Source organism: Aegilops tauschii, chromosome 4 (genome assembly GCF_002575655.3).
Source record: "Aegilops tauschii subsp. strangulata cultivar AL8/78 chromosome 4, Aet v6.0, whole genome shotgun sequence".
NCBI lineage: Eukaryota > Viridiplantae > Streptophyta > Magnoliopsida > Poales > Poaceae > Aegilops > Aegilops tauschii.
Window position 1 is genome coordinate 496,966,175 of NC_053038.3, and position 27,245 is coordinate 496,993,419.

The window sequence follows — 27,245 nt, forward strand, 5'->3', positions numbered from 1 at the left end:
AATCTGTCGCTTCAAAAGAAATTGAGGATCTTGATAAGCTAAAGGATGTGAAAATCTTACTTTCCGGGTTACTCTTCGGACTTTCAGCCTTGGCAAGGGCTCCGAGTCGGAGGAAAGTGTCATTACCTCTTCGGTCACCGGGTTACTTGCTCCGGTGTCATCCTGCTGATGATCAGTATCAATAAGGTGGACAGGAATAAACAAGAAATACAACAAGAGCTTACAGGTTCAGGGGTTACCTCTGACTCGGAGCTGTCACTTAGTTGAAGCAGCTCTGAGGCAGTAGGCCTGCTTCCCTTCTTGCGTGGAGCGGCTCTCCTGGCGGCTTTCTTAGCCTTCCTGGCCTTCTTGGCCGCCTCATGGTCATACTTGACCTTCCAGAATTTGTCAGCAGCCTGAAACATACAATGAAGATTTCTTAAAGTTCAGATAAAAACTATCTAAAAGAGAAAATAAGATGTTCAGATCAGCGGCTTACCGTTGGGGCCGGGTTGGTCTTGCAGAAGGGGCTTAAGCCGGTCCTCCCGCAGTCTGCCAAGCTCTCATTCAAGAGGGCCTTGGTCATATCTTCAACAATGTCTTCAGGAAGATCGTTGCGGCTGTGTCGCAGGGGGTCATCTTTCCGGCCCGTGTAATCACACATTAAGCTGGGGAGGCGGCTCAAGGGGATCACCCGCCACGAGATCCAAACCCGGACCAGATCGATGCCGTTGAGACCGTTGCCCAGGAGAGCCTTGATCTTGTTGATGGTGGGGATCAGAGGTTGACGCTCCGCCTGAGATAGTTTATCGGGCAGCGGGTGGTTTGATTCCAGGCGCACAGCACGAAAGCGGGGCAGAGGGCTCTCGTCAGCCGGAGACGTGTCTTGGCAGTAAAACCACGTGTGGTTCCAGTCCTTTGGATGGCTGGGCGGCTCAGCGTACGGAAAGAGGCAGTCTCTCCGGCGTTGAATGGAGATTCCACCAAGTTCCAGGCTCGGTCCATTGGCGCACTCATTCTGGCGGTTCAAATAGAATAGCTCTCTAAAGAGCAGAAGGCTAGGCTCTTCTCCAAGGTAGACTTCGCAGAATACTTGGAAGTTGCATATGTTTGACACAGAGTTGGGTCCTATGTCTTGTGGCCGCAGATCAAAGAAACTCAGCACATCTCTAAAGAACTTTGAGCCGGGCGGTGCGAAGCCCCGGCTCATGTGATCCGCAAATATTACCACCTCCCCGTCCCTTGGCTGTGGTCTCTCCTCTGACGGGTCAGGGGCACGGTAAGACATGACATCCTTCTTGGGCAGGTAACCCGTTTTCACAAAGTCTGCTAAGGTTTCATCTGTGACGTTGGACCTCATCCAGTTGCACGTGATGGGTGCTTTGGGAGCTTTGGGAGGCATGGTGAAATTCGGAAGCCTATGATAAAAGGAAATGTCCGGTTTAATTATAAGCCGGAGGAAATTTACAGTTCAATGTTTAAAATGGCGGCTTATGAAGGGGCCTAATGACATATGGTTAAGTACATCGGGTTATCTAAACCGCTGAGGGTAGCAAGAGTAATTCAAATTGTCTACAGCTTTATCATAAATGAGCCGGCAAATTTTACGGCGCGTGGCTTCTTTGAGCCGGAAATGTAAGCCGCCATAGTCCAGCAGATGCAGTTTTTTACTAAGTGTGGTGAAAACAAGTTTCACAGATCGCAGTGAATATTTTGGATCAAAATGGTCGACTAAAAGGAAAAGTTTCTAGACCTAAAACAGACGCAGAAGAAGTTCATAAGTTCGAACAGAGCCTTTGTGCAATGAGAAGGGATCTATGTACATTGGAAGCGGGCGTGAAACTGTTGGGAATCGTAGCATAATTTTAAAATTTTCCTACGCTCACCAAGATGCATCTATGGAGTCTACTAGCAACGAGGGAAGGGAGTGCATCCACATACCATTGTAGATCGCGAGCGGAAGCGTTCCAATGAACGTGGATGACGGGGTCGTACTCGCCGTGATCCAAATCACTGATGACCGAGTGCCGAACGTACGGCACCTCCGCGTTCAACACACGTACGGTGCAGCGACGTCTCCTCCTTTCTTGATCCAGCAAGGGGGGAGGAGAGGTTGATGGAGATCCAACAGCACGACGGCGTGGTGGTGGATGTAGCGGCTCTCCGGCAGGGCTTCGCCGAGCTTCTGCGAGAGAGAGAGAGGTGTTGCAGGGGAGGAGGGAGGCGCCAAAGGCTGTAGTGTGCTGCCCTCCCTCCCCCCCCCCTTTATATAGGCCCCCAAGGGGGGTGCGCAGCCCTAGGAGATGGGATCTCCAAGGGGGGGCGGCGGCCAAGGGGGGAAGGGGTTGCCTTGCCCCCCAAGGCAAGGGGGAACTCCCCCCCCCCTTAGGGTTCCCAACCCTAGGCGCATGGGAGGGAGGCCCAAGGTGGCGCCCCAGCCCATTAGGGGCTGGTTCCCCTCCACTTTCAGCCCATGGGGCCCTCCGGGACAGGTGGCCCCACCCGGTGGACCCCCGGGACCCTTCCGGTGGTCCCGGTACAATACCGATAACCCCCGAAACTTTCCCGGTGGCCAAAACTGGACTTCCTATATATAATTCTTCACCTCCGGACCATTCCGGAACCTCTCGTGACGTCCGGGATCTCATCCGGGACTCCGAACAACTTTCGGGTTTCCGCATACATATATCTCTACAACCCTAGCGTCACCGGACCTTAAGTGTGTAGACCCTACAGGTTCGGGAGACATGCAGACATGACCGAGACGCCTCTCCGGTCAATAACCAACAGCGGGATCTGGATACCCATGTTGGCTCCCACATGTTCCACGATGATATCATCGGGTGAACCACGGTGTCGAGGATTCAATCAATCCGTATGCAATTCCCTTTGTCAATCGGTATGTTACTTGCCCGAGATTCGATCGTCGGTATCCCAATACCTAGTTCAATCTCGTTACCGGCAAGTCTCTTTACTCGTACCGCAATGCATGATCCCGTGACTAACGCCTTAGTCACATTGAGCTCATTATGATGATGCATTACCGAGTGGGCCCAGAGATACCTCTCCGTTTACACGGAGTGACAAATCCCAGTCTCGATCCGTGCCAACCCAACAGACACTTTCGGAGATACCCGTAATGCACCTTTATAGTCACCCAGTTACGTTGTGACGTTTGGCACACCCAAAGCACTCCTACGGTATCCGGGAGTTGCACGATCTCATGGTCTAAGGAAAAGATACTTGACATTGGAAAAGCTCTAGCAAACGAAACTACACGATCTTTTATGCTATGCTTAGGTTGGGTCTTGTCCATCACATCATTCTCCTAATGATGTGATCCCGTTATCAGTGACATCCTATGTCCATAGTCAGGAAACCATGACTATCTGTTGATCAACGAGCTAGTCAACTAGAGGCTTACTAGGGACAGGTTGTGGTCTATGTATTCACACATGTATTACGATTTCCGGACAATACAATTATAGCATGAATAAAAGACTATTATCATGAACACAGAAATATAATAATAACCATTTATTATTGCCTCAAGGGCATATTTCCAACAGTCTCCCACTTGCACTAGAGTCAATAATCTAGTTACATTGTGATGAATCGAACACCCATTGCGTCCTGGTGTTGATCATGTTTTGCCCTAGGGAGAGGTTTAGTCAACGGATCTGCTACATTCAGGTCCGTGTGTACTTTACAAATATCTATGTCTCCATTTTGAACACTTTCACGAATGGAGTTGAAGCGACGCTTGATATGCCTGGTCTTCCTGTGAAACCTGGGCTCCTTCGCAAGGGCAATAGCTCCAGTGTTGTCACATAAGAGAGTCATTGGGCCCGACGCATTGGGAATCACCCCTAGGTCGGTAATGAACTCCTTCATCCAGACTGCTTCCTGTGCTGCCTCCGAGGCTGCCATGTATTCCGCTTCACATGTAGATCCCGCCACGACGCTTTGCTTGCAACTGCACCAGCTTACTGCTCCTCTATTCAAAATATACACGTATCCGGTCTGTGACTTCGAGTCATCCGGATCTGTGTCGAAGCTAGCGTCGACGTAACCCTTTACGACGAGCTCTTCGTCACCTCCATAAACGAGAAACATATCCTTAGTCCTCTTCAGGTACTTCAGGATATTCTTGACCGCTGTCCAGTGTTCCTTGCCGGGATTACTTTGGTACCTTCCTACCAAACTTACGGCAAGGTTTACATCAGGTCTGGTACACAGCATGGCATACATAATAGACCCTATGGCCGAGGCATAGGGGATGACACTCATCTCTTCTATATCTTCTGCCGTGGTCGGGCATTGAGCCGTGCTCAATTGCACACCTTGCAATACAGGCAAGAACCCCTTCTTGGACTGATCCATACTGAACTTCTTCAATATCTTGTCAAGGTATGTACTCTGTGAAAGACCAATGAGGCGTCTTGATCTATCTCTATAGATCTTGATGCCTAATATGTAAGCAGCTTCTCCAAGGTCCTTCATTGAAAAACACTTATTCAAATAGGCCTTTATACCTTCCAAGAATTCTATATCATTTCCCATCAATAATATGTCATCCACATATAATATGAGAAATGCTACAGAGCTCCCACTCACTTTCTTGTAAACACAGGCTTCTCCATAAGTCTGTGTAAACCCAAACGCTTTGATCATCTCATCAAAGCGAATGTTCCAACTCCGAGATGCTTGCACCAGCCCATAGATTGAGCGCTGGAGCTTGCATACTTTGTTAGCATTCTTAGGATCGACAAAACCTTCCGGCTGCATCATATACAACTCTTCCTTAAGGAAGCCGTTAAGGAATGCCGTTTTGACGTCCATCTGCCATATCTCATAATCATAGTATGCGGCAATTGCTAACATGATTCGGACGGACTTCAGCTTCGCTACGGGTGAGAAAGTCTCATCGTAGTCAACCCCTTGAACTTGTCGATAACCCTTAGCGACAAGTCGAGCTTTGTAGATGGTCACATTACCATCTGCGTCCGTCTTCTTCTTAAAGATCCATTTGTTTTCTATGGCTCGCCTCTCATCGGGCAAGTCTGTCAAAGTCCATACTTTGTTTTCATACATGGATTCTATCTCGGATTTCATGGCTTCTAGCCATTTGTCGGAATCCGGGCCCGCCATCGCTTCTTCATAGTTCGAAGGTTCACCGTTGTCTAACAACATGATTTCCAGGACAGGGTTGTCGTACCACTCTGGTGCGGAACGTGTCCTTGTGGACCTACGAAGTTCAGTAACTTGATCTGAAGCTTCATGATCATCATCATTAACTTCCTCCCCAGTTGGTGTAGGCACCACAGGAACATTTTCCCGCGCTGCGCTACTTTCCGGTTCGGAAGGGGTGACTATCACCTCATCAAGTTCCACTTTCCTCCCACTCAATTCTTTCGAGAGAAATTCCTTCTCTAGAAAGGACCCGTTCTTTGCAACGAAGATCTTGCCTTCGGATCTGAGGTAGAAGGTATACCCAATAGTTTCCTTAGGGTATCCTATGAAGACGCATTTTTCCGATTTGGGTTCGAGCTTTTCAGGTTGAAGTTTCTTGACATAAGCATCGCATCCCCAAACTTTTAGAAACGACAGCTTAGGTTTCTTCCCAAACCATAATTCATACGGTGTCGTCTCAACGGATTTAGACGGTGCCCTATTTAAAGTGAATGCGGCAGTCTCTAAAGCATAACCCCAAAATGAGAGCGGTAAATCGGTAAGAGACATCATAGATCGCACCATATCCAATAGAGTGCGATTACGACGTTCGGACACACCATTTCTCTGAGGTGTTCCTCCACATTTCCTTAAGTGTGTACCAAATTCGTGACTTCAATATTCTCCACCACGATCTGATCGTAAGAATTTTATTTTCCTGTCACGTTGATTCTCGACTTCACTCTGAAATTCCTTGAACTTTTCAAAGGTTTCAGACTTGTGTTTCATTAGGTAGACATACCCATATCTACTTAAATCATCAGTGAGAGTGAGAACATAACGATATCCTCCGCGAGCCTCAACACTCATTGGACCGCACACATCGGTATGTATGATTTCCAATAAGTTGGTTGCTCGCTCCATTGTTCCGGAGAACGGAGTCTTGGTCATCTTACCCATGAGGCATGGTTCGCACGTGTCAAATGATTCGTAATCAAGAGACTCCAAAAGTCCATCTGCATGGAGCTTCTTCATGCGCTTGACACCAATGTGACCAAGGCGGCAGTGCCACAAGTATGTGGGACTATCGTTATCAACTTTACATCTTTTGGTATTCACACTATGAACATGTGTAGCATCACGTTCGAGATTCATCAAAAATAAACCATTGACCAGCGGGGCATGACCATAAAACATATCTCTCAAATAAATAGAACAACCATTATTCTCAGATTTAAATGAGTAGCCATCTCGAATTAAACGAGATCCAGATACAATGTTCATGCTCAGAGCTGGCACTAAATAACAATTATTGAGGTTTATAACTAATCCCGTGGGTAGATGCAGAGGTAGCGTGCCGACGGCGATCACATCGACCTTGGAACCATTCCCGACGCGCATCGTCACCTCGTCTTTTGCCAGTCTCCGTTTATTCCGTAGTTCCTGATTTGAGTTACAAATATGAGCAACCGCACCGGTATCAAATACCCAGGAGCTACTATGAGTACTGGTAAGGTACACATCAATTACTTGTATATCACATATACCTTGGGTGTTGCCGGCCTTCTTCTTGTCCGCTAAATATTTGGGGCAGTTCCGCTTCCAGTGACCACTTCCCTTGCAATAAAAGCACTCAGTCTCGGGCTTGGGTCCATTCTTTGACTTCTTCCCGGTAACTGGCTTACCGGGCGTGGCAACCGCCTTGCCGTCCTTCTTGAAGTTCTTCTTACCCTTGCCCTTCTTGAACTTAGTGGTTTTATTCACCATCAACACTGGATGTTCTTTTCTGATCTCTACCTCAGCTGATTTCAGCATTGAATACACCTCGGGAATGGTCTTTTCCATCCCCTGCATATTGTAGTTCATCACAAAGCTCTTGTAGCTTGGTGGAAGCGACTGGAGGATTCTGCCAATGACCGCGTCATCCGGGAGATTAACTCCCAGCTGAGACAAGCGGTTGTGCAACCCAGACATTCTGAGTATGTGCTCACTAACAGAACTGTTCTCCTCCATTTTACAGCTGAAGAACTTGTCGGAGACATCATATCTCTCGACCCGGGCATGAGCTTGAAAAACCAGTTTCAGCTCCTCGAACATCTCATATGCTCCATGTTTCTCAAAACGCTTTTGGAGACCCGGTTCTAAGCTGTAAAGCATGCCGCACTGAACGAGGGAGTAATCATCAGCACGCTGCTGCCAAGCGTTCATAACGTCTTGGTTCTCAGGGATTGGTGCTTCACCTAGCGGTGCTTCTAAGACATAATCTTTCTTGGCTGCTATGAGGATGATCCTCAGGTTCCGGACCCAGTCCGTATAGTTGCTGCCATCATCTTTCAGCTTGGTTTTCTCTAGGAACGCATTGAAATTGAGGACAACGTGGGCCATTTGATCTACAATACATAGTGTAAAGATTTTTAGACTAAGTTCATGATAATTAAGTTCATATAATCAAATTATTTAATGAACTCCCACTCAGATAGACATCCCTCTAGTTATCTAAGTGAAACATGATCCGAACTCAACCAGGCCGTGTCCGATCATCACGTGAGACGGACTAGTCAAGATCGGTGAACATCTCCATGTTGATCGTATCTTCTATACGACTCATGCTCGACCTTTCGGTCCTCCGTGTTCCGAGGCCATGTCTGTACATGCTAGGCTCGTCAAGTCAACCTAAGTGTATTGCGTGTGTTCCGAGGCCATGTCTGTACATGCTAGGCTCGTCAACACCCGTTGTATGCGAACGTAAGAATCTATCACACCCGATCATCACGTGGTGCTTCGAAACGACGAACCTTCGCAACGGTGCACAGTTAGGGTGAACACTTTCTTGAAATTATTATAAGGGATCATCCTACTTGCTACCGTCGTTCTAAGCAAATAAGATGCAAAAACATGATAAACATCACATGCAATCAAATAGTGACATGATATGGCCAATATCATCATGCTCCTTTGATCTCCATCTTCGGGGCACCATGATCATCTTCGTCACCGGCATGACACCATGATCTCCATCATTGTGTCTTCATGAAGTTGTCACGCCAACGATTACTTCTACTTCTATGGCTAACCGTTTAGCAACAAAGTAAAGTAAATTACATGGCGTTATTCAATGACTCGCAGGTCATGCAAAATAATAAAGACAACTCCTATGGCTCCTGCCGGTTGTCATACTCATCGACATGCAAGTCGTGATTCCTATTACAAGAATATGATCAATCTCATACATCACATATATCATTCATCACATCTTCTGGCCATATCATATCACATATATCACTTGCTGCAAAAACAAGTTAGACGTCCTCTAATTGTTGTTGCAAGTTTTTACGTGGTTTGTAGGTTTCTAGCAAGAACGATTTCTTACCTACGTATGACCACAACGTGATTTGCCAATTTCTATTTACCCTTCATAAGGACCCTTTTCATCGAATCCGTTCCGACTAAAGTAGGAGAGACAGACACCCGCTAGCCACCTTATGCAACTAGTGCATGTCAGTCGGTGGAACCTGTCTCACGTAAGCGTACGTGTAAGGTCGGTCCGGGCCGCTTCATCCTACAATGCCGCCGAAACAAGAAACGACTAGTAGCGGCAAGAAGAATTGGCAACATCAACGCCCACAACTTCTTTGTGTTCTACTCGTGCATAGTAACTACGCATAGGCCTGGCTCTGATACCACTGTTGGGAATCATAGCATAATTTTAAAATTTTCCTACGCTCACCAAGATGCATCTATGGAGTCTACTAGCAACGAGGGAAGGGAGTGCATCTACATACCGTTGTAGATCGCGAGCGGAAGCGTTCCAATGAACGTGGATGACGGGGTCGTACTCGCCGTGATCCAAATCACCGATGACCGAGTGCCGAACGTACGGCACCTCCGCGTTCAACACACGTACGGTGCAGCGACGTCTCCTCCTTTCTTGATCCAGCAAGGGGGGAGGAGAGGTTGATGGAGATCCAACAGCACGACGGCGTGGTGGTGGATGTAGCGGCTCTCCGGCAGGGCTTCGCCGAGCTTCTGCGAGAGAGAGAGAGGTGTTGCAGGGGAGGAGGGAGGCGCCAAAGGCTGTAGTGTGCTACCCTCCCTCCCCCCTTTATATAGGCCCCCAAGGGGGGTGCGCAGCCCTAGGAGATGGGATCTCCAAGGGGGGGGCGGCGGCCAAGGGGGGAAGGGGTTGCCTTGCCCCCCAAGGCAAGGGGGAACTCCCCCCCTTAGGGTTCCCAACCCTAGGCGCATGGGGGGGAGGCCCAAGGTGGCTCCCCAGCCCATTAGGGGCTGGTTCCCCTCCACTTTCAGCCCATGGGGCCCTCCGGGACAGGTGGCCCCACCCGGTGGACCCCCGGGACCCTTCCGGTGGTCCCGGTACAATACCGATAACCCCCGAAACTTTCCCGGTGGCCAAAACTGGACTTCCTATATATAATTCTTCACCTCCGGACCATTCCGGAACCTCTCGTGACGTCCGGGATCTCATCTGGGACTCCGAACAACTTTCGGGTTTCCGCATACATATATCTCTACAACCCTAGCGTCACCGGACCTTAAGTGTGTAGACCCTACGGGTTCGGGAGACATGCAGACGTGACCGAGACGCCTCTCCGGTCAATAACCAACAGCGGGATCTGGATACCCATGTTGGCTCCCACATGTTCCACGATGATATCATCGGGTGAACCACGGTGTCGAGGATTCAATCAATCCGTATGCAATTCCCTTTGTCAATCGGTATGTTACTTGCCCGAGATTCGATCGTCGGTATCCCAATACCTAGTTCAATCTCGTTACCGGCAAGTCTGTTTACTCGTATCGCAATGCATGATCCCGTGACTAACGCCTTAGTCACATTGAGCTCATTATGATGATGCATTACCGAGTGGGCCCAGAGATACCTCTCCGTTTACACGGAGTGACAAATCCCAGTCTCGATCCGTGCCAACCCAACAGACACTTTCGGAGATACCCGTAATGCACCTTTATAGTCACCCAGTTACGTTGTGACGTTTGGCACACCCAAAGCACTCCTACGGTATCCGGGAGTTGCACGATCTCATGGTCTAAGGAAAAGATACTTGACATTGGAAAAGCTCTAGCAAACGAAACTACACGATCTTTTATGCTATGCTTAGGTTGGGTCTTGTCCATCACATCATTCTCCTAATGATGTGATCCCGTTATCAGTGACATCCTATGTCCATAGTCAGGAAACCATGACTATCTGTTGATCAACGAGCTAGTCAACTAGAGGCTTACTAGGGACAGGTTGTGGTCTATGTATTCACACATGTATTACGATTTCCGGACAATACAATTATAGCATGAATAAAAGACTATTATCATGAACACAGAAATATAATAATAACCATTTATTATTGCCTCTAGGGCATATTTCCAACAGAAACAACTTCCGCAACAGTTCTATACAGTCTAAAGATCAAGAAAGGTGGTAAAAATGAAATCTACCGAGAGCTCGTGATGAACGGCGATGAACACGGGAAGAACAGGAAGGAACCCTAATGCAGATCTGTTCTACGAGGTAGCAAAGACTTACGGGTGCTGGAAAGTTGCGGAGGTCGCCGCAGTTTCTCTGGTCACGTCAGGTTGATGCAGCGGCCGGAGGCGGGGAAGACTCAGGGACCCGCGGCGGCGGCGGCAGTGGAGCTTGAACAGCAACGCAGTGGTGACAGGAGGAAGAAGACGGAGGCGACGAGTGACCAGAGGCTGGTGGGCCGGCCTATTTATAAGGCGAGGCTCATAAGTGGGCGTGAGAAACGAGGAGGCCACGGCGTGGTTATCTCGCCATAAAAACGCCTCGATTTTTGGGACGGCAGTTAAAGATAAGATCCGTTGCGGATATGGTGGAGTAAAAAATGGACTTAATGGAAGATGACGTCACGGCGGATTACCCAGAATCCAGAAGATGACGTCACGACGGGTTATGGCCTTCACACAATTGTAAGCCGGAGATTTTCTATCGAAAGGATTGAAGATTGACATGAGCCGGCTCAAATCAATCTGGGGCCTAATGTTGAGGATATAAACCTTAGAGTCACCCGCCCGGAGGGGCCGGGTTACTCATAATGGTCATCGCCTGAAGCCCGGCGCCAAGCTTGAAGACGGCAGGCCAAAGATGAGCTTAAGACCCGGAGATGGCTTAAGGCCCGTAGTTACAACCGCCATTATGGTAGAACTTGTAGTGTAAGGCAAGAATAGTTGAGAGTCCGAGCCGGACACTCTTATGAGCCGGCCGGGACTCTGATAGCCGCTGGGCGTCAACCTCTCTATATAAATAGATGACCCGGTGGCGGTTTAGGGGCAAGAAAGATCTCATCGAGAGCCAGGCATAGCAGTTAAGCTCCCTGGTCATCGAAACCCTAATCAATACCACCTCAACTGGACGTAGGCTTTTACCTTCACCGTAAGGGGCCGAACCAGTATAACCATCGTGTTCCTTGTCCCGTTTAACCCCTTCAAGCTTCCTAGCTGCGATGGCTCCACGACTAAGTCCTAGCTCAAGGACATCTGCCGTGACAATTCCACGACACCCCCCCCCCCCCCGCCGCTTGAAGCGCCTCCAAGGTCGCCGCAACTAGGATACGTGTTACTAAACTAGTGTTACCCCAATCCCCACCCCCTTATAATAAAAAAGACCGCACGAACACTACAATCAATCGGTGCAGAACAATGGATTTTAGGGTTCATCGGCCAAGTTTCCCCTAAACCAATCCCCAACCCCCAGTGCGTTCAATGCCCTCCCTAACACTCTAATCGTGTCCGTAAATCAAATCTACCGTGACTCGAAAGTGGTAAATCAAAAGACAGATACCGATGCGGTTGTCAATACGGTGCTCGCCGCCGCCTAGGATCGCCTTGAAGTTAGTAGCTCCGATGCTCGCCGCCGCTAGTGTGAGTGGGGAAGAGGGGAGAGACGGTGGTGAGGGAAGGAAGGTGAGGGTAATTTATGTCGCGGCTTCGGGAAACAATGTGACGCCTCGAGGGCACCTCCAGACGGGTAACCTCCCATGCCCACGTGCCTTGGGTTCCACCGCTCTGGTCTGGCTCTGAAAAACGGCTGATTCGGCCATTCCTATTGATGCACGCCCATAGGTGCTATAAATTTCGCGCGGGCCAACCTTTTTATGCGACCTGAGCAACCAGACAGGCCAAAAACATCCCGCGCGAGGTTGGCTGGGCCTAATGCAGGCTATCAAACGCATCCTAAGCAATGGCGGTACTATGTATCTATGGACTGTAGCGCAGTCAAGTGTAGCACACCAATTTTTTGTTTTTGAGGATGAATACTACACCAATTTCATCACCCTGCTGCGTGTAAGTAGATACATACGTATACGGGATCCATCATCCATGCACGCATGTGTTTCCCTTCCTGCTATGCACCGTATGTGCTGTCTATAAGCACTAATTGAGTATCCACTAGCAAACATGTCCGTGCGTTGCAACGGGAAAAAACAACTCTCACATGCCCTTTGCCCACTGAGCATGGCTAAAGACATCACCCTCATGCCCATAACATAATAAACATGACTAATACCTCATCCTCGGGTCAACATCCTCCATTTCAATATAACACCAGACACATGTTTTCGCTTGTTGTCTTTGCCGTCCTCGTCGCCGGTGGCCGCAATACCATTTGTCTCTAACCAAGGTTGGCCAGGTCCAATAGTTGGATTGTTGAGCCGCCTTCGTGTCCGGCGAAGAGCAAGAGCGTTGGACAAAGTTTTTTTTTTATCATCGGGCTAATATAATAGGGAAAAGCACTACACATAATATATGTCCGTGTCATCATCTAAATTGATTAGTTTGTGCCAATAGACATGAAACCTTGGTTGGACTCCTCATGCATTTTGACAGGAGTCACTGGGCCAAGTGAGACTGGTTGTACGTGAAGACGCGGCAGAGAAAAAGATTCCTTCCATATCCCTAGTTTAATAAATTGAACTAAAACAATGCGTCAGGGTGGCATATTTCAAAATTTTGCCAAGTTTCATTAATAGGTATAGATTAAAGCAATTTAGCCACATTACCTCCCAGATTTTTTTAAAAAATATTTGTGTTTTTAGAATGTTTGCAATCTCGAAAAATAATCATAAGAGTACCTCCTATTTTTATAAATTGTTTGTGTTTTAAAAAATACTCAGGTTTAAAAAAATAAAAAGAGAAATATATTTTTTTAGTTCGAGTTTAAAATTTTTATTCAAAAATTTGCAAAAAATTTGCGTTGTCAAATATATTCACTTAAAAACAAATATTTTCCTCTCAGTATTTCGCATGACTGTGAGCTTAATTTAAAATGCGCTGCTAATTGAACACCAACAATTGTTTAGTCTAGTGGCTAGCACTATGAGCGCTCCTGCCTGAGCAACATGGTTCGATTCCTCGCAACGCAGTATTTTTCTTGGACACTTTTTAACTGGCGCGGGCTGTGATTTTTGTTCGACGGAAAAGAATCGGGAGAAAGATAAAACGCTCGCACGAGAAAACACCTTTTGACGTACGAAAATTATTTAGGTCCCACCATAAACTAAAAAAACTAGAGAAACAATCCTCCCTTTAATATTAGGTAAAGATTCCTCGCAACGCAGTATTTTTCTTGGACACTTTTTAACTGGCGCGGGCTGTGATTTTTGTTCGACGGAAAAGAATCGGGAGAAAGATAAAACGCTCGCACGAGAAAACACCTTTTGACGTACGAAAATTATTTAGGTCCCACCATAAACTAAAAAAACTAGAGAAACAATCCTCCCTTTAATAGTAGGTAAAGATTCCTCGCAACGCAGTATTTTTCTTGGACACTTTTTAACTGGCGCGGGCTGTGATTTTTGTTCGACGGAAAAGAATCGGGAGAAAGATAAAACGCTCGCACGAGAAAACACCTTTTGACGTACGAAAATTATTTAGGTCCCACCATAAACTAAAAAAATTAGAGAAACAATCCTCCCTTTAATATTAGGTAAAGAAAAGATAAAAATAAAGATAAAGATAGAGGTCTTTCTTGACATGCACGCGTCCTATTGAGCTTTGTCCACGAGGCTTGGGGTGTAAGTTGGAGGCCCTGAACCTAGGACGGTTTCTTTTTTTTCTTTTTCTTTTTTGAGGATCACCTAGGACGGTTTCTGGAAGCCAAAGCCAACCGTAGTGGCAGGAGAAGAAGCCACTCTTGTTAATGTTTGCCGCGATGATTTGAACCATGTGGACGATGTATAATGAGATGTGGATTGAGCGGTTCTTTTGCGGCGTTTCACTGCTCCGTGTTTAAATTTTAGGCATTTTCTAGCATTGACACCCGCTCTCTACGCATCGGGACAGGGCTAGGCTAGGCGGCGTGATTGATTCGTTGTGTGTGGACCCCAACTTGCCTCGCGGCTCCGACGGCTCCACAAAGAGCTTTGTATCACTTTTTTGGCATTTTTTTTTGTTTTCTCAGCAGACTAATTTTTCAGCGGCTAGAGTGGGGTCGCTGCTGGATCGGGGCGGCAGCTCCTTTTCCGGTGCATCGGCGACTGGCCGGGTGGGGAGCAGTAGCTCTATGGTGCCCCGTTCTCGTCCGACGCGCTCCCTTTCGGCTCCTGCTAGGCGGCACCCAGCACCGCCCGTACCTGCCCCTCCGGGGTGCCGCGGTGCTGCTGCCGGCGGAACCACAGCCGGAGTTCGTGGGCCGCGCGTATCCGCTCGCAAAGAAGCGGGTGGCGGAGGCGGCTAACAGTCGCGGATCCAAGGGAGTATCCACGCCACAACCACTTCCCCTGGCCAGCAAAGACGATGAGGACCTCCGTACCGCCATTCGCCGCTCGTACACGTCCGCGGAGACAAACACCTGCCGTCGTCGCCGCAAAGATGCGAAGGCGCTCCGTGTGGCGCTAGAGGAGTCGGAGCGGTTGGCGAGGCAGTGGGCAACAACGATGGAGAGAGCCGCACGGCTCCGGGGGGAGAAGTGCCGCGAAGCCCGTTGCATGGCGGGCATCATCATCTCGTCCTCCTCCTCCGCCACTTCAGACAACGACGACGACGACGACGCGCCCGGAGCAGCCGACGTCTACGCCGAGTCTAGCCCCCGAGACCCCAAGGGGAAGCGTCCGGCGGGAAGTGGTGAAATCCCCTCCCCTGCTGGTTTTTGTTGATTTCTAGTACTGCAAGTGATGAACTCGGCCAACATCTTTTGTATCGGACTATGTTATCTATGCCGGATTGCTATGTGCTATGCTCAAGTACGTAGAAACACCGTTTGCATGATTTCGTATGGATTTGGGCTAAGACATATGAGAGATACAGTTATGGAACAGAAGAAATGAGATCACCCCGGTCACCTTCAGCGGGCGTATAGGGGTCAAATTAGGTGACCACCGCTATAGATGCTCTAAGCTATAGCTTCAGGAACTGAGCGCCCGAAATGACCCAGACGATACCCAGGACACACAATGTGAAGGCTCATCATCACTCCAGGCTAGCCCTTCGAATCACTACCTGCAGTGTCAGGTGTTTGCCATTATTAGGATCTTGTCAATGTCCTGTGTGTACTGTCCTCATAGTCTTGAGTGTTTCACCACTTAGAGTAAGACTTAGACGGGGAACGAGATCCTCTAACATCACGAAGGGATGTCAGGGAAGCTACAACACCCAGACATCCCTTCTTCACATCCATATGATTAAGTCTAAAATGACTTGAATTAATTTGCAAATTATAAATCTACTGTATACATTTACAAAAATTACATACAAACAAAATTATGATGCAATAAAATTAATTTTGGATTTTATTTTCTATGAACAGTAATTGTGCACAGTGTCGTTGCTACAGTGCCCGTGACGTCCCTTCTTCGTTTTGCATTGGGATTACACTGTAGCTTCGTGACATCCCTTCATGATGTTAGAGGAACCGTTCCCCTTAGACGGATGCTTGTAAAATGTACTTGATGCTTATCAATAAAGTCATAGAGTTTAAAAAAAAGAACCAGACGATACCGGCGTGTAAAAATAAACTAATCAAAAACAAAATCGCCACAAATATCTAGTGATAATACCTTAAATGCTCCCGTGATACCATTTCAAAAAAATCAATTTTAAATATTTAAAAAAATTCTGAAAAATCATGAACGCTCACAAGGAATGTGTGTACAACCCTACGCATTTTAGCTTCAAATTTGAGATGCACATTGAGAAACAAAAAAGACAAATCCAGATGTAAATAATGTCAACTTTGCTTTGTCCTTTTGTGACACTATTCATGCCAGATTTATCACATTTTTTTAAATGTGTATTTCGAATTTTGATCTGAGTTTTTAATTAAGGGGTTATAGTCACATACATTGTGAACATTTACAAAGTATTTCAGAACTTTTGAACCATCTAAAATTGATTTTCTTTTCAAAGTTGGTTTCATAGGAGCATTTAAGATGTGGTATCACCCGATACCCCCCCCCCCCCCCCCCCCCCCGGCACAAACGATGTTAAGTAGCATCAACAATGACCCATCATAGTTTAGCTATCTGAGAACCACACCAAAGAAAACATACGAGCTGTGTTGTTTCGTATTCCATTAAGAGTAAGCAAGTGTGGGCCTTTGGAAATTAAACGTATACAAAGATTTAACGATGAAAGTGGCTAGGATAACTTTCGGCCGTAACAGTTTACAAATCCTTTTTATAGGATATGGCAAGCTTTTTGACATCCGAACACAATCCTGTCCGAATTCGAGTCTGGTTGATAGGATACCATATAGTATATGGAATTGCTAATATACGGCGCCGTAAGATAATCCATTTCTTCTAGCCAGATAATCCCACCTTTTTAAATATGGATATCCGATTTATGAGTGATTTCAAGTATTAACTAGAAATACATGAATATTATCTTTGCTTATGAGATGACCTATGCTTGCTAGTGATTTATTTGACTGACTTTAGTACATTCTAGTGATTTACGTGTGTTTAAACGATACATGTATTTATACTTGCGCATTGTTTATGTACAATTTTTGTTTAAATAATTTATATATTCTTCATATATGCATGTGGTATATGGCCGTTTCCGATCCGAGTTTGTTCCGTTACCATACCGTGCTCAAATCTGCATAATCCGGTATTCAAATCCACAACCGACCCGCTTCTGAATCTGCAAATCCGATCCAGTTTCATCCCTACAAAGATTGGCTATGAATTGCACTGTGTCTGCCTTACACAGAGTAAGCCCGCGGGACAAGCCTGCGTACCTAGAGTAGTGAAACTGATCACTATACTGGTTTGTGTTTTTTTTTCTGAAAAAGATCCGGGTCAATTTTAAAAGGTCATCGAAAGTACAAACCACCAAAAACATGATAAAAGTTACATGAGGTCACTAGACCACATAACGACCACTATCGCAATCAGAACCAGCGTCGACGCGTTGTTGTCGCTGCACCCTACCGAAGACTGCTTGACCTTCCCAATGACAGCTAGAAAGCCTAAACACCAGCACCCTGGTGCCACAGTCGTCGCCGTTGAACCTTTGAATAGGTATGAAGCACCTGGCATCAAATCTCGCCATGACACACGCATGACGAGAACTATTAACCTCGCCGCCTGAATGAGATAATCGGAATCTATGTTGGTTCTCCATCGACTACGTCCAAACGGACAAATTCAAGGAGAATCGCATCCCGAAAGACAAACTCGAAGAAGAAGACGTGACGACATCAAATCATGTGTCGCACCTGCGAGGACTAAAAGACGCCAACCTAAATTACTAGCCGGAGTGGAGGCACCAGGATTCCCTTCCCTGCCACCGGCCACTAGAGCGGACGACAAAGGGGAGGTGAATCCACAGACGCGCCAACGAAGCCTGGAGTAAAGAATTTGCCCTAGCCGCTAAGGGGAAGGCGACAAAATGCTTCGTGTCATAAGGAACGGCTTTGCTAGCAAACCAACATAGTGCCCTACGTTGGTTTGTCACTGCTAATTCTTTAGCTACACATTATATTGATCAAAATATGAAACAATAAATATGTGCAGTTTTTACATAATTAACAGCGAATATATGTCATCATCTTCTCTCTTCAAAAGTAAAATATGCTAGTAAATCTTGTTGTATTGTCTATATTTCAAATTCTGAATTGCCTCTGATGAACAACCATTGTAGTTAATATTTGTATGCAAATGTCAGTGAATAATTATGAGAAAATATATGGTGAATTTATTTTCGTGACAAATGAAATGGAATAGTAAATCGGACCAGTTTTCCCAACTGGTCATACCCCTTCCTGTTAATTGCTTAATGAAAATAAATTTTTTGGATTACAGCAAAAGAGGAGGCAAGGAAAGAGAGCAATGAGTCGGGGCATTGGCAGGAAATCCACTGCGGGTGCTCGCCATTGAAACACTCGCTACGAGAGAAAAACTTGCTACCACCATACTAGCAACAACAACCAAAGATTTCAACATGGTACACAACAAATAACTAGAATATGAAACTAGACTCGAGAATTTACACACACAAAAACATGGAATCAAGGCAGATATATAGTGGCGCAGGCATCAACAAGGATGTCAACTCCAGGACCATCAAACGAACAAGCTTCGGTCCTCTGCCCTGCTACAGTTGCCGCAACCTTCATCAGCTCCTACACACGTTTCTGCAATTTAGTCTCGTTATCCCTTTCAGCAAGCCTGAGCACATCACAAAAGGAACAAACAGTGAAATACAAACCTCCAAATTCAAGGCCACCTTACCATATAATAACCCCTTTTTATTCTAGGCTACTTAATAATCGATAAATATAGTTAGTTATTCTCTGTTAATTAATTAATTATCATAGATAGAAAATTAGCAAATGCTTGTGTTCTATATTTATATAAAAAAGATGCTTGTTCTAGGATAGATATATAGAGGATGAAGCAAATTGCGTCGCACTGTACGTACCTTTTCTAGGCTTGCCTTATGGTATCGGTAGCCCTGAAACAATAAGATGGCACACGAGGTGATGATCATTAATTGTCCTTTTCTTGTTTGTCAACCCACTCAATCCTAATAACTACTGGAGTCAATTAAACACATTTGCATAGCAAATAATAAATTAATAGCAGTGATCTTACTTTATCCGTCCCGTACAAATGGTCGCAGAAGGTGAAAACAGAAGAGAAGTTGCTCTGGCTCTGACCACCCACACGATGATGGTAGTCATGGTGGTCGGCCCCTCCATAGAATGGGATAAGCTTTGTCGGGTTGAATGGAAAGTTGAACCTGCATTCTCATCAAGCAGTATCAGTTTGGTTGATTTTATTTATTTATGGTAAGAAGTAGCATGATGCATGCTAGCTAGCGTTGCTTATAGGTAGTAGTTAACGTGGAGTTACCCGCTGTGGATGTCGATGGCCTCTAGGTGGCGTAGGAGGAACCAGAGCCAGAGGGTGGTCATGTGGCAGGGCACGATGGCGGGGCCGGTGAACGCGGGGACGCCGAGGATGAGGACCTCGGCCCAGTGCGCGTAGGGCGCGGCGTATCCGAAGGGCGCCGTGAACTCGTGGTGGACGCGGTGGATGTTGTCGTAGCCCCACCTGGTGTGCAGCAGCCTGTGGATCCAGTAGCCGAGGTAGTCCTCCACCAGCAGGTAGACCAGCATCTGCGCCGCCACCTCCCCGGCCGACGGCAGCGGCAGCCCCGTGCGGATGCCGACCATCTTGACGGCCGGGTAGGAGACAAGGCTGAGCGCGCCGACGGTGAGGAGCAAGACGCGGCCGGTGTCCAGGTAGCAGCGCACGAACGCAGCGGGGGGGAGGTGCGCCCGCGGCTGCAGCTTGTACGTGGACGGCCTCATCACGGCGGCGGCGACGCCGTCCGGAGCGGCGCGGGCGCGGAGCTCGAGCAGCGCGAGGGGGAGCGGCGCGAGGGTGTAGAGGAGGAGGAGGATGGCGACGTTGTGGCAGTAGAGCAGGTGGTCGGGCATGGACGCGGAGTAGCGGAGCCAGGCCGCCTCGGCGCGCGTCATGGCGCGGCCCAGCGCCGCCTCCGCCTCCGGCGCCGTCGCGTATGGCAGCATCGGCGACGGGAGTGTGGTGTGGTGGATGATACGTTCGGCGTCAAATGTTTCCTGGGTTTTTTGCAGTTGAGCTAGCGCTCGAGCCGTTTTGTGGTAGGCGCCGGCTGGTCTCTGTCGACAGCACAGGTGACGTAAGGCATGTGCGGTGAGGATGGCATGCATGCACGCACGTCGCATGCATGCCCGGCCCAGGACGGTGATGGTGAGCTACGACGGTTGGTCTGTCATGGAAAGAAAAGTGAAAAGTGAAAAACTGTACTAGGTAGTACCCAACCTAGGACAGTAGGCTGAGTGCCATGTTTATGAGGTAATAGCACCCCAAGTCCCTGAACTTGCACATCATGTGATGGTTTAGTCCTTATACTTGCAAAAGTGGATTGGGCAGTCTCTGAACTTGCAAAAGATGTGCAAGTTTAGTCCAGGGCCAATCACGTGAAGCCAAGTGGACGCCAAGTGGACGAGCTGGTCAGCGCTGCACCTTTTGCAATTAGGCCCCTGCCTTTTCCCTCTATCTACCCGCAGTACACCATAATTGAAAACACCTGGATTTATTTTGTCTCCTCCAGCCGACCAGCTCAGAAACATGGCGGCGCCGAACAGCCGGCTGATCATCGACCTGAAAAGTTACGGAAGAACAAAATGTACAAGAACTGTATACGCACTAGCATGATAAAGATCCGAGGAAATGAAGGATTACAAAATATTTCGATCACCAGTAGTGATGTCTAGATGACGCTGAATTAACATAAATTACAAGCAGCAGCAAAAGCGGCATTATTCACAAACATTACAGTTTTTTGCCCCAAAAGGGCAATATCACGTGCAAAGAAAAATCATAATATGTATGGTACAATACAAATACAGCGAAGAATCCAGAAAGTAACGGCGGCGAGGAACTGTTTCTTCAGGGATGTGCCATCAATTTCTGAAGAAAAAGAGAAGAGTTTTTTAGCCTTCGGTTGGAGCTGAAACTTCCCTGTGATAAAATTTCAGGTCGCCTAAAGAAAGTTGTTGTGCTCGTGCCTGAATGAATTGGATTTGCATCCTTCTATCCGTGAGATGTTTTGTTTCAGGTTGACAAGTAGTAGTAACTTTCTACAGAAAGTAACGGCAGCGAGGAACTGTTTCTTCAGGGATGTGCCATCAATTTCTAAAGAAAAAGAGAAGAGTTTTTAGCCTTCGGTGATGTTTTTTATCAAGTTCGAGCTGCACATAAGTTGGTCTGATGAAGAAAGTAGTTGCTTTTCTGCCTGAATTGAATTAGTATCTATCTGTCAATCTGTCAGATTGTGTTGTTTCAATTTGACAAAGGACTAAGTTTCTGCAGAAAGAATGGCAGTGAGGAGCCGTTCAGTCTGGTCGAATTCTGAAGAAGGGAAGAGTTTTCAACTCTGAAACTTGTGTGTTCTTCTGTCTGACTGAACTGAAACTTGCTTTCTTCATCGAATTCATCGACTACTCACTAAACCTCCATTGACCACATTATTTATCTTCTTGATTGCTGAACTGTTACAAAGCCTGAAGAAAGTTTGTTTCTGCTGCCGTTTTAGGAAAAAAAACGCTTCTTTGCATCGATCATGCTATAGTTTCGATCCTAACTAGTAGGTGCCCTTCTCCTGTGCTACTTGCAGTTTGTATACTGTACTCTTGTCATGATTTGTGAGGGCATTTGGTCTGTTTAACCACCGAAGGAATTCAACCTATGTGAGATAGTCTGGTACACATGTTATCATCTTTGTATAGAGATTTTTTTGCTACTTCACATGTTCTATCATAATCTGTGTTCTTGATTGTTTTCTTGGAACCCGTAAGTGCACGGGTGTTCTGGTTAAAATAGGTATAGATGACACTCCATCTAGATTTGCTTTGCTGTGGATGATGCACTACATCCATCGTTCATCATCAATGGGGAGAATCTAATCTACCTGCAGTTGGTTCCTCGCTGGGGCCTAATTGTGGTGTACTGTAGGTGGATAGAGGGAAAAGGCAGGGGCCTAATTGCAAAAGGTGCAGCGCTGACCAGCTCGTCCACTTGGCTTCACGTGATTGGCCCTGGACTAAACTTGCACATCTGTTGCAAGTTCAGGGACTGGCCAATCCACTTTTGCAAGTATAAAGACTAAACCATCACATGATGTGCAAGTTCAGGGACTTGGGTACATTTTGTTCACCTAACAGTCGCTCGTCATACATGCATATGCATGTGCTCGCAACTGCCTGCCTCCGTAGGGTACGCCCACCAAGCCGACGTTGACGCACCAACCCAGCTCCGGCCCCGGCGACGTGTCCGGCCGGCCGTGCCGTGAGGACCAGAGTACCAGACCATAGCCAGTTGCCTAGTTATCGTTTTCGGCGAATTTGTTTGTAATTAGTTTTGCTCATACACGCCGGTATGATCTCGATCATTTCGGGCCCTCGGTTTTTGAAGCTTTTTTTTTTTGAAACGGAGCGGTTTTTGAAGCTATAGCTTAGCTGCTTCGATGGGCTAGAATTAACAACGCGTTTCAACGCAGCTCCGCGGCGCGAGAGGGGGACGCGGCCGTGCTATTCCAGACGAGGCTCGCCAGGAACTCACCAGAGGCGGGGACGACGCGGCTCCAACAGTGCCGTCGACAGAGGAAGAAGGGCTTCGGACCGTCGCATGCAGATCGGATGGTCCCCAAAAAAATTGACTGTCGGGAACAAAAATTCAGACGACTGTGCAATAATCAGCCCCATGAAACTGACGTGTAGCCAACAACACTGTCGACCATCATCAACCACCGTCTACGTATGGGTTACGTTGTTAATACTATACTTAACAGCGTTTGTGTGAAGGGACCGGCCAGCTAGCCGGGATGCAATAGTTCGTTGTAGCTACATTCGGCAGCAGTAATTTATCACCATGCAAGTCCATTCTTGATGTATCTGGCTCGCTCATAGCGGCTTTTGAAGATCTCTAGGCTCCAACGAGCTACCGCATAGAGAGACATGTGACAGAAGGTGTAGGTAGTACCTACTTTTCCGAAGTATATAAACCACAATCCTCGTACCAGCTGTACGTTTAATAGAGAGTTACTCAGTGATGAGAACGTTAGAATTATTAGATCTAGCCCATTTATCATGTCCAAAAAAAAAAGATCTAGCTCATTCCTTATTTTCAATGATTTCTAGAAAGAATCACATAGACCCATACGGTCCATTCATGCGTGACAAAGAGAACGCGAAAAGATTAATCTCATCACGCTAGTGAAGCAGGGACGGACCCAGAAAAAAACGTCCAGTGTCCACTTATATACTATACACCGGCGACTCCAAATCCATATTATACATGAATGGAAAAAAATACTCAATAACTTAGATGTTTGCGGGTAAAAAATCTTACTAAAATGGACCGTTCATTGGTTATGAAGTTAAACTTACTCGACATTGTATTATACTCTTGTCTTGCAGTCGAGCAATAAACCAAACAGATAATACTAAGAAAATTTGGCAAGTTGCGGCACTCCAATTCCCAATTATAATACCTTTAAATTTTAAAACCTACCCATATAATTTGAAAAACTAGAATTAGACAAAAAAATTATGATATATACCCCCACCAAAAAGAATACGATATATATGCTTACTTACAAACGTGTCGTATCATTTTCTTTTAGTTTTCAGCGATGTGTATGTGTGAGGGAGCGAGCACCAAGGTAAAGACGCGCGGCATGGCAACTCGCGATGACTCGATGGCGAGGCCGTCTAATCCTAAGAGAGGATGTGAGTAGAAGATCATGAACATGCGCACGTCTATCCAATCAATTCTTTCTTTGGAGGCTACGAATCGAATCAATTCATAGCGCAGTACTACATGCGTGCCTCCAATCAATCGATGGTGTGCGTCGCTGTCAAGATGGGCTGCTTCCAGGCCACCGTTGCGGGTTGCGCCTGCCGAGTGCCTTGTCACGTGATGAGTTTATTTACAATGAGGTCCTCGATTCGTCAGCGGTGATGAGGAGTATGAGTTTGTGATAATGGATTAGTAACCTCGAAGAAATGTAGAAGAAAGAGGAGCATTTTCTCAACTTTAGGGGTTCGACGCGGGGAAGGATAACATTGTTGTTTTTTTGTTTCCATGTTTTTCTGTTGTTTTTATGCTTCTCTTTTCCCCTTCATTCTCTGCATTTTCCATTTCCTATTGTGTTTCTTCTTTAGTTCTTTTTTGTTTATGTATTTTATTTTATTTATGTCCAGTTTTCTCTTCTGATTTTCCAATTATATAAATATGTTTATATGCAAATACTTAAGCATTTTTTAATTGTGTGAGCACTTCTAAAAACTACATGAAAGAAGATGCACAAAAACTTTTAAATTATAGGAAATGCTTACTTAAAGTACTTAAACATTTTATACAAGCAGTGTGAACAGTTTTCAAAATAGCTTAATCCATTTTATCGAAATTACACGAACAATTTTCGTTTCAAAACGTAAAAAACTCTTCGAAAAAATGTGGACATGTTTTCCCCAATAATTTTGTTTATTTTTTCATTTTTTAAGAACTATATTAACATATTTTTAAAATTCACATGAAAAAAATTTAGAAACGCAATGAACATTCATTATACATGATAGGTGATGAACATTTTTTTGAAAAATACATGATAAATATTAATTTCAATAGAGGGCATAAGTTTTTTCAAATGTAATTTTGTCTTTTATTGTGTGAACACTTTTTCAAATATCATCATTTTTCTAAAGGCACAAAAACCATTTAAATCACATTAACATTTTTAAAAATACATGAATATTTTTTTATTCACATAAACAAGTGTTTCTTATTGTTTTTTAACTGTCATAAAAAAATTGTAAAATGATTTTCTAAATAGAATTTTAGTTTCTACAACAATATGGCATTCCAAATGAAACATATTCATTTTTGCGTAGGCTAATTGTCCCCTGTGTGCGCCTTCCTAGGCCATGACTTTCGATAAGCCCATTTGAGTGATCATTGTTTTGTGCTCGCTGCACTGCTTCAGGCGTCAAATTGCTGCCATTCTTATGCTCCCTACGCACGCTCTCTCCTCTCAGCAGCACGGTCACTCGTATTTTCTTTTCTTGCTCGCTTGGACGTTCGTTTGATCGCTCACTCGCTAAGCTATTCATTGGTGGCTTGCTATTGTTTTTCTATCTCGTTCATGCAAAAAAGAATCTACCTGCTTGTATGAAAAAAAAACAAGTACTCACACCGATCAATATAACTTGGCATTGGATTAGTACAAAGTTAGTGCAACATTGTTCTAAACCAGCGTCAATTAATACGGACGGCGGGACTATGATTTTTTAATAGATTCATCATTCACAAATTTGATTTTTGGATTTAAAAATATTCTAGAATTTCAAAGAAATGTTTGTAAATTTATAAAAATTTCGTGGGTATAAGAATGTTCACGACTTTAAAAAATATTAATGAATCTAAAAGTATTCACGATTTCAAGCTGGTGATAAAGATTATAATTGACTTACTACACCCCAAAGTATGGAGATCTAATTCTTTAAAATAGGGCATATCTTCCCCAAGCAAAAAATAGAAAATGATCCCTTTAAACTATTCACACAGAGGAATGGAAAACATTGTAGGATACCGAACTATTATACAACTGAGAGGGATTTCCTGTGAGTGGACGCTTTTTTTTACTCTTGATTTTTAAGAAATGTTCACGCAGTTGAACAAATGTTCGCAAATGAAAAAAGAAACTTTCTGTGAACTTAACAATGTTCAATTAATTTTATAAATGCCAAAATTTTGAAAATCTTAACATATTTGTAAACTGTTTGTAAATTTTAGAAATGGACATGGATTTTAGAAATGTTGATCAATTTGACAAACTTTGCAAATTTAATAAAGTTTCACAAATAAATAAGGATGTTATAGAAAAGGAAAAAATAAAAATAAGTAAATGCTGAAAATATTCACGAACTTGCCAAAGGAAGAATCAAAGTGAAGAAAAAATAAAGATAAAATCCAAAAAAGAATTAAAGAGCAGAAAAAAAATATGTGAGAAAACAGAAAAAACGATAGACAAAAATACGGTATTGAAAATTCCTAAAATTGGCTGGAAGATTCCAAAACCGCGTGCGGCTATATGTGGCTTATAGCAACCCCGAAAGAAGTCTTGCCTCAAGCGCTGCCTCGCAATTATTGAGCTGGCCCAAATGTCTTCCTGCTGGTATTTTCTTCTCATTTTTCTTCTCATTTTATCATTGGTTCTTTTCTTTATTTTGTTTATATTTTCGAAAATATTTAAATACACATATCAAAAAACTTAAATTTATTTCAATATGTAAAAATGTGAATATAAAAACTTTAATGCGGTATGAAGAAATTGTTAGCTTAGTTCAAGAAACATTGATAAATTCTAAACAACAATTGTGCCATTTGAAAAATGTCTGCAGTTTTCCAAAGATTGTATGTGAATTTTTTAAGAAACAATTACACAATGTAAAAAAAATGTTCATGCAATTGAAAAGAAATTGTTTTGTACCATTAAAAAACAATGTACTGGCATTTTTAAAAATTTCGCTGTTTCAAAATTATATGATCATGAAATTTTTGAAAAATATTTATACAATGTGAAAAAAATGTTTCTATAAATTTGAAAATGTTTTGTACCATTGAGAAAAACATATCTGACGTTTTTTTAAATGAATATGATGCATAGTTTAAAAAAATGTTTCATAGCATTAAAAAACTATTGAACATGCATTCGAAAAATGTTTAACATGTATTAGAAAATATTAAAAACACATATTTTGAAAACAAAAATAGAACACGTATTTGAAAAGTGTTCTATGTGTGTAAAAAATGTTACATGCATATATGAAAAATGCATGCTGTGTATTAAAAACAATGAAACCGGTAAATAAATGGACAGAAAAGAGGTGAGAAACAAACAATTAAAACCAAATAAAACCGATTAAAACGTAAAGAACACACACACACAGAAAAAGGAAGAAACATCTTGGGGATGGTGAATCCATTGATATGTGGAGGGATCCCTGGATCCCGACGGGATCATCAAGGTACCCATCTTCTGTC

General features: G+C 44.9%; 1 protein-coding gene across 1 annotated transcript; it reads right to left on the bottom strand.

The window, feature by feature from the left end:
- Window positions 1-18,406: 18,406 nt before the first annotated feature.
- On the bottom strand, window positions 18,407-20,229 carry LOC109735447 (very-long-chain aldehyde decarbonylase GL1-10). Its single transcript, XM_020294659.3, has 4 exons — window positions 19,503-20,229; window positions 19,242-19,389; window positions 19,069-19,101; window positions 18,407-18,815 (listed from the first exon to the last, which is right to left on the bottom strand). Exons 1-4 carry the CDS (start codon window positions 20,183-20,185, stop codon window positions 18,807-18,809), a joined length of 873 nt encoding a protein of 290 aa, XP_020150248.1. The 5' UTR covers window positions 20,186-20,229; the 3' UTR covers window positions 18,407-18,806.
- Window positions 20,230-27,245: the final 7,016 nt, after the last annotated feature.

What these genes read in the sequence shown, in the direction of transcription:
- LOC109735447 (XM_020294659.3), bottom strand. Translation starts at nt 20,185, where the DNA reads ATGCTGCCATACGCGACGGCGCCGGAGGCGGAGGCGGCGCTGGGCCGC. An exon ending in GCCATCGACATCCACAGCGG is followed by an intron (nt 19,390 to 19,502) that starts GTAACTCCACGT and finishes ATGAGAATGCAG; the next exon opens with GTTCAACTTTCCATTCAACC. An exon ending in ATTTGTACGGGACGGATAAA is followed by an intron (nt 19,102 to 19,241) that starts GTAAGATCACTG and finishes TTATTGTTTCAG; the next exon opens with GGCTACCGATACCATAAGGC.